A 12489-nucleotide genomic window follows, 5' to 3' on the forward strand; every position below is an offset into this window, starting at 1 on the left:
GAAAGAGTGGTATAGCAGCAGCTGACAGGCGTTCATGAGTGGTACTGTCGTCTCCTTGTTTGTTTTGGTTTATTTTACATTGCTGAATGGTATTTTTACACTGTTGGACTATGCTGCTACTGCGAGTGAGATTGGCTTGCAGTTGCAGAGTGGCTCCATTGACATCAGTAGGCGAGTTTGACAGGCGGTGCTGCCAGTTAAACTCTGCATCCTGTGTTAAAGATGCTGCAGCTAAAGAAATTACAAAAAAAAGTTGCAGCTGTGAAGTAAAGCATCACAGCTACAGCATTTGTACAGCCCTGTCCAAATGTATTTTTAAGATTTGGGTCAGGGATTTGGGTCAGGGACGTGCGGTGAGGTCAGTGGCTGGTGAGGCACTGACTATTATCAGAGCCAGATACACACAGGTTATATACGAATGTTAGAGCGAGAGCAATAATAGCACTAGCAATAAAAAATAATGTGTATCTAACACAGTGTGGTTCTGTGGATACACTGCAAAATAAAAATTCCAAATGCCACGTCTTTTAAATAATTTGAAATAAAACAAGGGAAAAAGAAGACGAAGAAGGGGGAAACACAAAAAAAAAAAATAATAGCACTAGACCTAATGCTAAACATGTAACCTGTAAACATTTTTAAAGCGTCGCCTATGGAGATTTTTAAGTACTGAACTTTGGCGCCGTTCCCCAAGTTTGCGCAATTGTAAAGCGTGACATGTTTGGTATCTATTTACTCGGCGTAACATTATGTTTCATAGTATAGAAAAAAAAGGACTAACTTTTTAGTGGTGTGTTTTTTTTTATTTTTTATTCATGAAACAGTTTCTTTCCAAAAAAAAAACACCTTTGAAAAATTGCTGCGCATATACTGTGTAACATAAAGTGCAACAACCGCTATTTTATTCCAAAGGTTGTCTGCTAAAATAATATATATAATGTTTGAGGGTAATGAGTAATTTTCTAGCAAAAAATTATGATTTTTATATGTAGGAGAGAAGTCAGAATTGGTCTCGGTGGCAAGGGTTTAATTACCACAAGTATGTAATATACAAATCATTATTATATATTGTTTTAAGGTAATTTACTATATTTTCAAAAACTGTACTCAAGCAGGTGGCTTTACGGACAAGTTATTGAAAGTGGTTGTAAACCCTTACAAACCACTTTGACCTACACATAATAAGCCTAGATAAAAGCTTACCTGTAGGTCCAAGAAATATCTCCTAAACCTACACGGTTTAGGAGATATTTACAAAAAGACAGGCACCGCTGTCTACGGCGCATGCGCCGTAGACAGCGGCGCATAGGCGCACTGAGCATGCCGCTGCTAATGGCGATATGCCGTTAGTGGCAGCTTCTGTGCGGATGTGCGGGAGTGACGTCATCGCTGCTCTGGCACTGTGAGTGGCCGGAGCAGCGATACCCAAAGAAGATGGACGCTTCGTGCTACAGGAGACAGCGGTGACATCGCTGGCTCCTGTGTCAGGTAAGTGACACATAATGGGCTACTATGCATCGCATAGTGGGCCTATCTTAAGGTAAGGGGCCTGGAGCTTCAGCTCCAATAGCCCATATGTTAATCCAGCCCTGATAAAAGGGTCAATGCTAAGCCACATTAGTGAAACATTAGTGAAAGATGCAATTAATTCCCAACTCCAGTCAAAAGGTATGGTTTGTGACCCTGTTGCAAAAAAAAAAAATGTCCTCACTTCCTGTCCTCCTGAAGCTGTATGAGGGAGTGCAATAAGAACAGATACAGGCAGCAATAAAACTATGTCACAAACCTTCCTCTTTTTCAGTCTATGTTCCTGTTGGAAAGATTTCCCATTAATTTAGTAGGTTTTATTTTTTGTTAAACATTTTCCCATATAGATGCGTATCAAGCATGGACAGGCTTCTACACCTCCCGCAACATCTTGAAAGGCGTGGCACGCAGGGCCAGCTCACTGCTGTATGCAGGGGAATCTGCATTAACTCAGTATGTGCTGAAACATCCATCTGGAGCTGTATGCAAAATGTGGGCTATGGAGCAGCTGCGGGCCCTCCGATGGGCTGTCTCAGAGGTAAAACTTCAGTAAGAATATCCTTAAAAAAGAAAATTCCACCTCTAAGTGCTAACAGCCAGGTAAAACATTGTGCCCTATTTATGAAAACATATTAAAGTGGGAGTAAACTTCCATCTCTGATTTGTACCTATAGGTAAGCCTATTATAAGGCTTACTTATAGGTACTGTAAATATCTCCTATAGGAGATATGTAATATATATGCAACCGATGAAGTCAACAACGCATGCTCTCTGAAGGAGCGGCAACCCGGGCTGTTCCTTCAGAGTCCTGTGCCATAAACGACGACTCTCCCCCGCGTTTGTGATGTCATTGCGGCTTCGGCCAGCCACACACCCAGAGTCCAAGGACCCGGAAGAAAGATGGGTGAAGATGAAAGCGGCCATCAGCGGCGACATTGCATTGCTGGACTGCTTCATGTTCAGGCAAGTTTCACGTAATGTGCTATCTAGCACATTATGCCTTTACCTTGCAGGTAAGAAAAAAAATATATAAAAAAAACTCACCCAGCGGTTTACAACCACTTTAAATAGAAATAACCATATTAGTTATTTGTACAAATTGGAATGTCTTTATTTTGTTATATTCTCCCCCTGTCAGAGCACACGTCAGTTCCGTGTCTGACTATAATGTCCCCACAGAGGCTGACTTGTCTCCTACCTGAGATCAAGGCTGATCACTGACCTGCTCTGTGTAGTAATAGAGAGAGACAAAACTGGTATTTAGGTCCTTATATAGGACATATTCATAAACTTTCAGTTTTTATGTAAGCTCTATTTATTAAGATGTCTGAGGAAAGATTTGTCACAAGCCAATTTTCCATTTCCAATTTTCCACACTGCAAAGAGACTCTGAATGGGTGGCACAGCACAGACTAATCTAAACATCTTTTCCAAGCTTGAAGAATCCGTCCATAAAACAGGAGAAGGAGCAGAGGGACCAAAGCAAAGACCCTGAGGGGAACCTTGCTCTTGATCCTGGAACCCTCCCTCTGTGGAGGACACCAAACCAGAGCTTAGTGGAGATTGCCAGTCTGGACTCTCATAATTCATTCACTCCCAAAACTAGCATCTAGAATCTGGGATTGTGAACATCTTCCTTTTAACAAGTGGAACTTTGTAACCAGTAGATATCTGCAGTTATGGAGTACTGTGCCTAATTGGGAGAGTCTAGAGCCGCCTTTCTTAACCTTTTTACCCCAGGGAAACCCTTGAAATAATTTTCTGGTCTTGGGAAACTCCTGCTAAAGTTCATTAATTGAGATCAGAGGGAAGAATGCCTCTAAAAATAGTGATCAGTGGGGAATTTGCCACTGCTACAGATAGCAAAAATATAGCATTGGTGTCATTCTGCTGACTGTCTAGTGATGTTGGACTGTGAATTATGTGGGCACAATCAGATTGGGAGGTCAATTAGCCACAGCTCCACAGCTCAAGGAGACCCTATCCACCTCTGAAAGAATGCTAGGGTTCTACAGAACCCTGGTTGAGAATTGCTGTTCTAGAGTCTCCTTATTAGACACCGTGTAGTATATAGAAGAAGGTGAGACTTGCTTTATTTCTCTATCATTCATTGATGGACACAGCAGCTCTTCTTGACCTTACGGTTATATCTCCCCTTTAGGAGAGGACTAGGCAGAAAGTGTTAAAAACAGCAACACTTGCACAGTACCGCCAAAGGTGCGTCCTTACTGGCTATAACCCCTCACACTGCATCCTGCAGCTCAGCTCAGTTTTTTTCTGTCTAGTGTAGAAGGACCTGGCTCGTGGTTGGACCATTGGTCCTGGGAATTTTTTCTTTTTTCTGCATTTTTGTTCCTGTGGTCTACAATCAACAGCTGGACTGGGTGACAGGCTGGATAATATAGATCCTTGTAGTCTCCCCAGCCTGGCCATCGAGCGTGAGCAGGCCCTAGCTGTGTCAGCCACGACATGCCCTGTCTAATCCAGAGGCGGTCGGTGAGCTATATGCTCCGGGCACACATATGACCGGGCTACTGCTGTCTGTGTTGCAGTGTGCCATGGCTGGCAGCCAACCCGTACTGCTCGGGTGATGGGTATGTGGAATGCGTCCAGCAGTCCCTGCAGGAGGGGTAAGTATGGTTCCACCTGTCTCGTTAAGATGGAGCATCTGGACATTCCCTGGGAGGTCGACTAGGGGGTCTCTCGCTCTCTCCCATTCTTCTCTCCCTGTCCCTTCCCTCCTCCCCATGCTATGGGCCGCTGCTTGACTGGGCACTTGGGAGTGCGGTACACGTACCCAGCCAGGGGTCCTCCAGGGGGGGCTCTGGGTCCTGGCAGGGGGCTGCGCTGGGTGTTGGGGGTCCGCTCATCCTCTTCCCTGTTTCTGGGCCACGGTGGGGTGTTTGTGCTGTGTGAGACATGTGCGGAGGCCGCCGCGCGTTCCGTGGCCATTTTTTTTTGTAGCCACAGCCAGTTTTTTGCCTTTCATTCATTTTCTAGTAGTTTGGCAGCCATTTTCTTGGTGCCCTTAGACGATTTTGCTGAGGCGGCCATTTTCTGGTAGCCTCAGGTAGTTTTGCCTCTATTGCTGGGTGCTTGTTTCCTTCTAGAACAGTGCGCTTTCCACACAGACACTTCATGGATGGCACATGAGAGAGCGGACAGCAGCAGCACAGCTCAGTACCTGGGTCAGGGTGGTGAGTCCTGCGGGGGCTCCTCAGTCTGTGGCAGCTAGGAGGATGGACTTTTTGTGTGACTTGCCGTAGGTCCCTAAGTGGTGACAGGCGAGTGTGGGTCAGCATGGTGTCAGATGGCTGGCGCTTCTTCCCGAGACATCCCTGTTTTTGCAACTGGTTCCCCTGTACCTGTGGTGCCTATGGACGCTCTGTTGGCGGTCCTAGAGGCCTTTGTTGCCAGGGTGGAAGTGGCGTGCGGGCACAAGGGGGGTAAAAAATGCCCCTTCCCCCCCACCGTCTTCTGGTGAAAGCTCTGATTCAGACTCAGGCCCCGCTGTGACAGGCGGCCCCTGTTCTGATGTATCACAGGATGCGGACCGATTCGAACAGTGAGGATGACTCCGTGTCCGGGGGAGCGCATGAAAAGGCACTTGTAGGAGCACTTATTACAGTGGTGCGAGATACCCTAAAAATGGAGGATACGGCGGGGGCATCTACAGAGGTGTCGTTCCTTTTTGGGTCCCACAAGCCGGCCCACACGGCTAAGGTGTTTCCTTACTCAACTTATTTTGATAAGTTTATTTACAAGGAGTGGGGAAAATCGCAGCAGGCCTTTTTAGTCCTGAAACGCATGGCGGTGCGTTATCCCTTTTGAGGAGAGTCTCCTGAAGAAATGGACATCTCCGATTGTTGACCCCCCGGTATCCAGGTTAAATAAAGTAACCACAATTCTGGTGGAAGGGACTCCTGCTTTCAAGGACCCTGCCGACAGAAGGGCCGAGGTGGTTGCCCGGTCCATGTGTACCGTGGGGGGGTCAGCATTTCGGCCAGTGTTGGCCATGGCCCTGGTGTCGCAGACGCTTACTGAATGGGCTAAATTGTTGGACCGTGAATTGGAGAAGCAACAGGCTTCCCCTGTCTGCATGGAACTGGCAGATCAGTTGGTGCAGGGCCTTAAGTATGTCTGTGATGCGGCCTTAGATAACCCCCCTTGTTCTCTAGAGCCTCAGTATCAGGAGTAGTGCTACATCCCCTTAATTTGGCTGAAATGCTGGTCTGTGGACCAGGCATCTAAGAAAGCACTGGCGGACTTGCCCTTCCAGGGAGAGAGGCTATTTGGAGCCCCGCTGGATGACATTAAGAATGTTACTGGGGGTAAGAATATGTTACTTCCACAGTCCAGAAAAGGGAAGGAACCACGCCGCAGGCAAGGGCCCTCCTTTTCTACTCAGAAGTGGATTTTTTGTCCGCCCGGTTCGGCAGGTAAGCGTTCCCAGTCCGACAAGGTGCTTGCTGAGGGACAAAAGAATCCCTTGTTTCGCAAGCCAAACAAGCCTGCAAGCAAATCTGTTACCGCATGAAAGTTTGCCCCCGCCCAACTCTCGGGTGGGGGGGGGGGCGTCTTCGGGAGTTTGAAGCCCGGTGGACCTCCCTACTTTCCGACCAGTGGGTCTGCAAACTGGTTTCCTCAGGGTACAAGATGGAGTTTCTTTCTTGTCCGTCAAACAGATTTTTTTCCCTCCAACCTTCATCTTCTTCTGGCTTGTCGGGAGGCCCTGTTTGGGGCGGTACAGGACCTGCTGCTGTGCGGGGTGATAGTACCTGTACCAGCGTCAGAAAGGTTTCAGGGATTCTACTCCAATCTGTTTGTAGTCCCAAAGAAGGAGGGGGTCCGTCCGGTCCTGGACCTCAAGGCCCTCAACAGCTTTGTGAAAGTACAAAGATTCAGGGTGGAATCAGTTCGCTCAGTGGTCGTACTCCATCAGGGGGATTTTCTGGCATCCATGGACATCAAGGACGTATACTTGCATGTCCCCATATGCATCAAGCATCAGAAGTTTCTGCGATTTTGCGGTCGGGGGTGAGCACTACCAATTTGTAGCTCTCCCTTTTGGCCTGGCATCGGCACCAAGGGTCTTCACCAAGGTGCTAGTCCGAATTTTGGCTTTGCTAAGGCAGCAAGGGATTGCAGTCGTGGGTTACCTGGACGACCTCCTTCTGAGGGCAGCTTCCACCTCAGAATTAAGGGAGGATGTGGCAATCACCATGAAAACTCTTTGGGAGTTTGGTTGGGTACTGAACATACAGAAGTCGGTGTTGGTGCCAACTCAATGCCTGGACTACTTGGGCCTGCTTCTGAAATCCTCAGAGGCAAGAGTCTTTCTTCCTTCGGACAAGCTGCAGACTCTTCAAGCTGTGGTGAAGTTGTTTGTGTACCACAGGTGGCCGTCGCTGCATTTTTGCATGCGAGTTCTGGGTCTCATGGTAGCCACTTTCAAGGCGGTACCATATGCTCAATTCCACACTTGAGTCTTGCAAAAGGAGATCCTGTCAAGATGGGACTAATCAGTGTTGTCCCTGGATTGTCAAACTCGAGTGAGCCAGCTAGTCAGGGACTCCCTGCTCTGGTGGCTGAGGTCGCTGGCTCTTTGGTCTGGGCAGTCGTTCCTTCCTCTCCATTGGACAGTGCTCACAACGGACGCCAGCCTGACCGGTTGGGGGGGAGTTTGGGGCGTACAGTCAGCCCAGGGTCGTTGGACCCTGAAAGAATCCCGTCTGCCGATCAATGTGCTGGAACTTTGGGCAATCAGGTGGTGCCTCTCCACATGGTCACAAAGGCTGCAGGGCATCCAGTCAGGATCCAGTTGGACAATGGCGTGGCATATGTCAACCATCAAGGAGGAACAAGGAGCCTGGCTGAAGCACTGGAGGTTGCTCACATCCTGCGGTGGGCAGAGCGGCGCATGCCGGCTCTGTCGACAGTGTACATTCCGGGCGTAGAAAACTGGCAAGCTGACTACCTAAGTCGTCAGATGCTGGACCAAGGGGAAGGGTCACTACATCCGGATGTATTATGGCTCCTTTCCCTAAGGTGGGGCACGCCAGATGTGGATCTCCTGGCTTCTCGACTCAATCGGAAGGTACAGAGGTTTGTGGCCAGGTCAAAGGATCCCTGAGCGGACGTGGCAGACGCGTTGGTGGCTTCATGGGGGCATTATCGACTGATTAATGCTTTTTTTTTTCCCCCACTCAAAGTTCTACTTTGTCTGCTTTAAAGAGTGGAGGCCGAGGGGATTTCCGGTAATTCTGATTGCGCCAGATTGGCCTCGGTGTCCGTGGTATGTCGACATAGTACGAATGGTGGCGGATCTTCCTTGGCGACTGTCGATGTGAGAGGTCCTTCTGTCACAAGGTCCAATACTTCATCCTGCTTTACCGTCACTGGCTTTAACGGCATGGCTGTTGAAAGCCAGGTGCTAAGGGACCGAGATCTGTCGGATTTGGTAATGTCCACTATGTTGAGGGCACGGAAGTCATCTTCTCTGAAGATTTATCATCATAGAAGGCTTGCATCTCCATGTGTAAACAGTACTCTGTTCCAACATGACCCTGTGTACAAAGGACACAATTGGGTTGATTTACTAAACTGCAAAATCGGGCGCAGCTGTGCATGGCAACCAATCATCTTCTAACTTCAGATTGTTCAATTAAGCTTTGACAAAAAACCTGGAAACTGACTGGTTTCTATGCAGAGCTGCACCAAATTTTGAGCTCTCCAGTTTTAGTAAATCAACCCCAGTGAGTTTGATAAGGAGAAACTTGTACAAAACCATAACCTCAGCCCCAGTGAACATGCTTTTGATTAATTGGAATGCTGATTGCAAGCCAGGTCTTTTCATCCAACATCCTTATCTGACCTCACTACTTCATATTAATACACTCCGTTTTGAAATATAAGGTCCAACAAGCACTTAAAGGTGACAATGCATAGTATATACTTTTCAAGTGATAACTAGGTATTAAAGTATAACTAAATGCAAAAACATTTTAGTTGGATTGAGTGAGGGAGATTAGAACACCAGTCTCTTGTTTGGTCATGTTAACTGTTATCACTGAGAGTGAAGTTGATATAAAATCCCAAATTTTGAGTTGTCACCAGAACAGGAATAGAGAGGAAATCTCCCAATGGGGACACTAGTTCTGGCGACAATCAGGAATCCCCTCGCTTTGAGGGATTTCCTTTTACCTTCTGTTGTGGTTGAGGAACAGGAAAACAAGGGATCCAATAGGACACAGATGGCAAAAAATGATAGGGGTTATAGCATGTACTTACTCTATCCTAAATTAAAACAAAATTGGCTTTTATTCTGCTTTAAGTCATGATTAAGCCTGCTCATCATTGAAACTGGCTTGGATATTGAGATGTGTCATTACTTAGATATATGATACTACATGATCTGTTATTGTAATGATGTAGAATGATTAAGATATCTAATCTAGAAGATTTCCTTTGTAGGTTCAACATCATGATGGCATAACGGGAACTGAGTCACCGAAAGTTAGGGATATGTATATGGCACACCTGCGTCAAGGAATGCTTGGGGTCCGGAAACTGATGGAAGCCATCACTCTAGACCAGTTCAGCTCTGACAATGATGGTCAATCAGAAGGTATTTTGTTTGGATTTTTTTTTCATACAGAGATGAAAAATTTTGGTTCAGCAAATTTTTAGGTTAACAAATTGGAATCAGAATTGGCATTTATTGGTCAATTATGTAAACATTGCAAGGAATTTGTCTTCAGTTTCAGGTTTAGCAGTTTAAAGTTTGGGATAAAGTCAAAACTTGTGCTAATCATTTGTTGCAGTGCAGGATGATTAGAGAAAATCTATAGGTCTTTGCTGACTTCTCTCTCTGGATATACTGGCTCTTGGGAATGTTTATGGTAATCTAGTCTGAGATCCCATCAGATCTGAGATCTGCTACAAAACAGCACTTGCTGTATAGTTTATATACCTGTTTTAATCTTTTTCAGGTCTAATGAATATTAACGTATACAATCCACTAGCATGGGATATAACCACATATGTCCATGTGCCAATGAACGTTTGGGTCACTGATGTCTATGATGAGATGGGACAGGTCATTCCATCACAGGTGTGTTTACCTCATACAATCTTAGTAAAACTCATCTTGACTACTGGCATCTTGACTGCCTCTAGCTATTATGGACACTCGGGAAGCAGCGCAAAATGCTAAATATAAATATTAAGCTGTCTTTGTAATCTGATCACCCTACTGCTCTATTGATAGCACAGTTCCTGTTTAAAAGAGCTTCCATATCCAAAAGTTACAAAATGACAGTTTTAAGTGCAAATTTCAGTATTTAGGCTACAAACAGGTACACTATGCAATTAGCAAAGTGATATAAGGTAGATAATAATGCAAAAACATATTTCTTATTTTATTTTTGATATAGTGATTAAGTAGCTCAGGGACAGGAATCGAGAGGGCAAGAAATTAGAATGGTCGTACACACACACATGAAATTGACTCTCACAGTGACACTGACAGCAGCACAGATGATGATGGCACCTCACCAACATGACACCCCCCCCCCCCCCCTCAAATTACCCCTTTTTGGAAAGTAGAGGCATGAGAGGCATGTTGAGCCCATTGAATAATTGTACACAAAGTGTACTCTCCTGAGTATGGGGGATACCACATGTGTGAGCCTAGACGTGTACAGGACCCCGAAAACCAATCGCCACCTTCAGGCTTTCTAAGGGCTTACATTGTTCTTCGTCCATTTTATACACTGCTGTGCTGGCTGCTTGTGTGCGTTTAGACAGTGTGGTATATTTTTTTATATAGTCATACTTTAACCACTGCCTACCGGGCACTTTCACCCCCTTCTTGCCCAGGCCAATTTTCAGCTTTTAGCTCTCTCACACTTTGAATGACAATTGCGCGGACATACAACACTGTACCCAAATGACATTTGTAGTATTTTCTTGAGATGTATAGAGCTTTCTTTTGGTGGTATTTAATCACCGCTGGGTTTTATACTTCTTGATAAACTAAAAAAGACCGGAAAAAAAAAAAAAAAAAAAAAATAAAGTTTTTCTTCACTTCTGTTATACAATTTTGTAAATAAGTAATTTTTCTCCTTATCTGATCGACACTGATGAGGCTGCACTGATATGCGGCATTCATGGGCACTGATTGGCGGCAATGATAAGCGGCACTGATTGAAAGCACTGGTTGGCACTTTTGGGGCTGCAATAATATCAGTGTCCTGATTATCAGTGCAGATGTCCACTGTGTGGATTTGCCGGTTTTCGGCTCTCCTCTCCTCACACGCTGTCCGTGTGAGGGGAGAATTAGTGCTAACTGGCAAATCCTGCTTACATCCGTGATCCGCTGTGATTGGCTCTTCACCCTGATCTGCAATTAGCTGCGTCTGAAGGACGCAGCGATCACAGATCACTGCTGATTGCTTTGTGCACTGGTCCAAATCATTAGGTGGAGGGGGATTATAGTGTGGGGGTTGTTTTTCAGAGGTTGGGCTTGGCCCCTTTTTTTTTTTTTTTTCTCCTGTTTATTGGCCAGGTACGATAACAACAACTGAAGCACCTCCCGCGAGAACGGGGGAGGTATGTACACAAAAGCAAGAATCAAAGTAAATGCATAGATTTTACAGTACAGGAAAACAAATCTGCCAGATACATCTATAAGGGAGTCCAGTTCCTGGTAGGCCAATGCCCTGTGTATCAGGACACTCATCCCCGAGAGATTGAAGTGTGAGTGGAATGATAGGCCTTCCCAACCCATGCGTATTGCAAAAACTTCACCGTGTCCCCCTGCAAATGTGTCTCCTGAAGGCCTATAATGGCCGGGTGAAATTTTCATAATCCTGTGGAAATCATGATCCTTTTCAAAGGATCATTTACCCCCCCCGAACGTTCCAAGCCACTATGGGTGTAGTGGACATAGTCCGTGCGGATGTAATCTACTGTACTTACTGGGGGTTCCCGAGCCTCCAAACATCATTCCCGCATGAGCAGGGCCCGCACATTTTGAACAGGCAGGAGGGACTGGTAAAAGGAGCGTCAAGCCCCTGGTAACAGAGATGCTGTATCCTGTGCACTGGATATGCGATGCAAAGCGGCAAAAAGCCTTGTAACTCAGCCGCTGAGCCAAACCGACAAAGCAGCAACCATAGAAGAACTGATCAACTTGTAATCTTGCTCCTGCCAACCGGGCAGGATGAACAATTACCCCGGCAACAGAGTGGTGACCCTTGCGTGCCTCCGGCTGGTAGACAGGGCGCACATATTCTCGATAACATCTCAACTTCAACTGTAGAGATAGAGGGCGGATGCAATACCGCATCTCAGCCGAGAGTGTGACTCGTCACCGTCGAAAGCAAACAGTGGACGGAGACAAGTTTCGCTGGTAATGGTCTTCAAGTAATGGCCCCTTGGTAACTGTATAGAAACAATTAAGGTGGATGAGCGCCGGTTCTTCAGGTACCCTCTGTACATATACAACATGGACTCAGTCCTCTACTCTGTGGCCGATGACGTTCTCATTGTGGTCAAGCCTTTTCCCGGCATCTTATGCGCTTTCAAAGAAATGGTTCTGATCCATGGCGGTGATACGAAGCTTCACCGGGAACAGCATAGCATATTTCAGTTGCAGCCTCTGCAGGCGCTTTTTAACATCAGCAAACTTAGATCTTCTGCGTTGCACTTCAGCGGAGAAGTCTGGATAGAAGGATATTCTGCTGCCCTGGTATTGCACGGCGCCCTTCTCTCTGGCCAATCGCAACACAATTTCCCGGTCCCTGTAGTTCAGGAGTCTGGCTAACATTGCTCTTGGGGGGCCGCCCGGTGGAAGGGGCCCTGGTGGGACTCTGTACGCCCGCTCCACTGCATACAGAGGGGAGAATGCCTCCTTACCAAAAATTTCCTGCAGCCAGTCTTCCACAAACGTAGTGGGG

General features: G+C 46.4%; 1 protein-coding gene across 1 annotated transcript in view; it reads left to right on the plus strand.

The window, feature by feature from the left end:
* MAN2B2 (mannosidase alpha class 2B member 2) overlaps window positions 1-12489 on the plus strand; it is a 123279-nt gene that overhangs the window by 38403 nt on the left and 72387 nt on the right. The window contains 3 exon segments of the mRNA XM_077477814.1: window positions 1875-2065; window positions 9002-9155; window positions 9520-9641. Coding sequence (XP_077333940.1) covers window positions 1875-2065; window positions 9002-9155; window positions 9520-9641 — 467 coding nt within the window.

The sequence above is a fragment of the Lithobates pipiens genome, unplaced genomic scaffold, assembly GCF_037356315.1.
Source record: "Lithobates pipiens isolate NorthernLeopardFrog02 unplaced genomic scaffold, aLitPip1_a1.2 Scaffold_13, whole genome shotgun sequence".
NCBI lineage: Eukaryota > Metazoa > Chordata > Amphibia > Anura > Ranidae > Lithobates > Lithobates pipiens.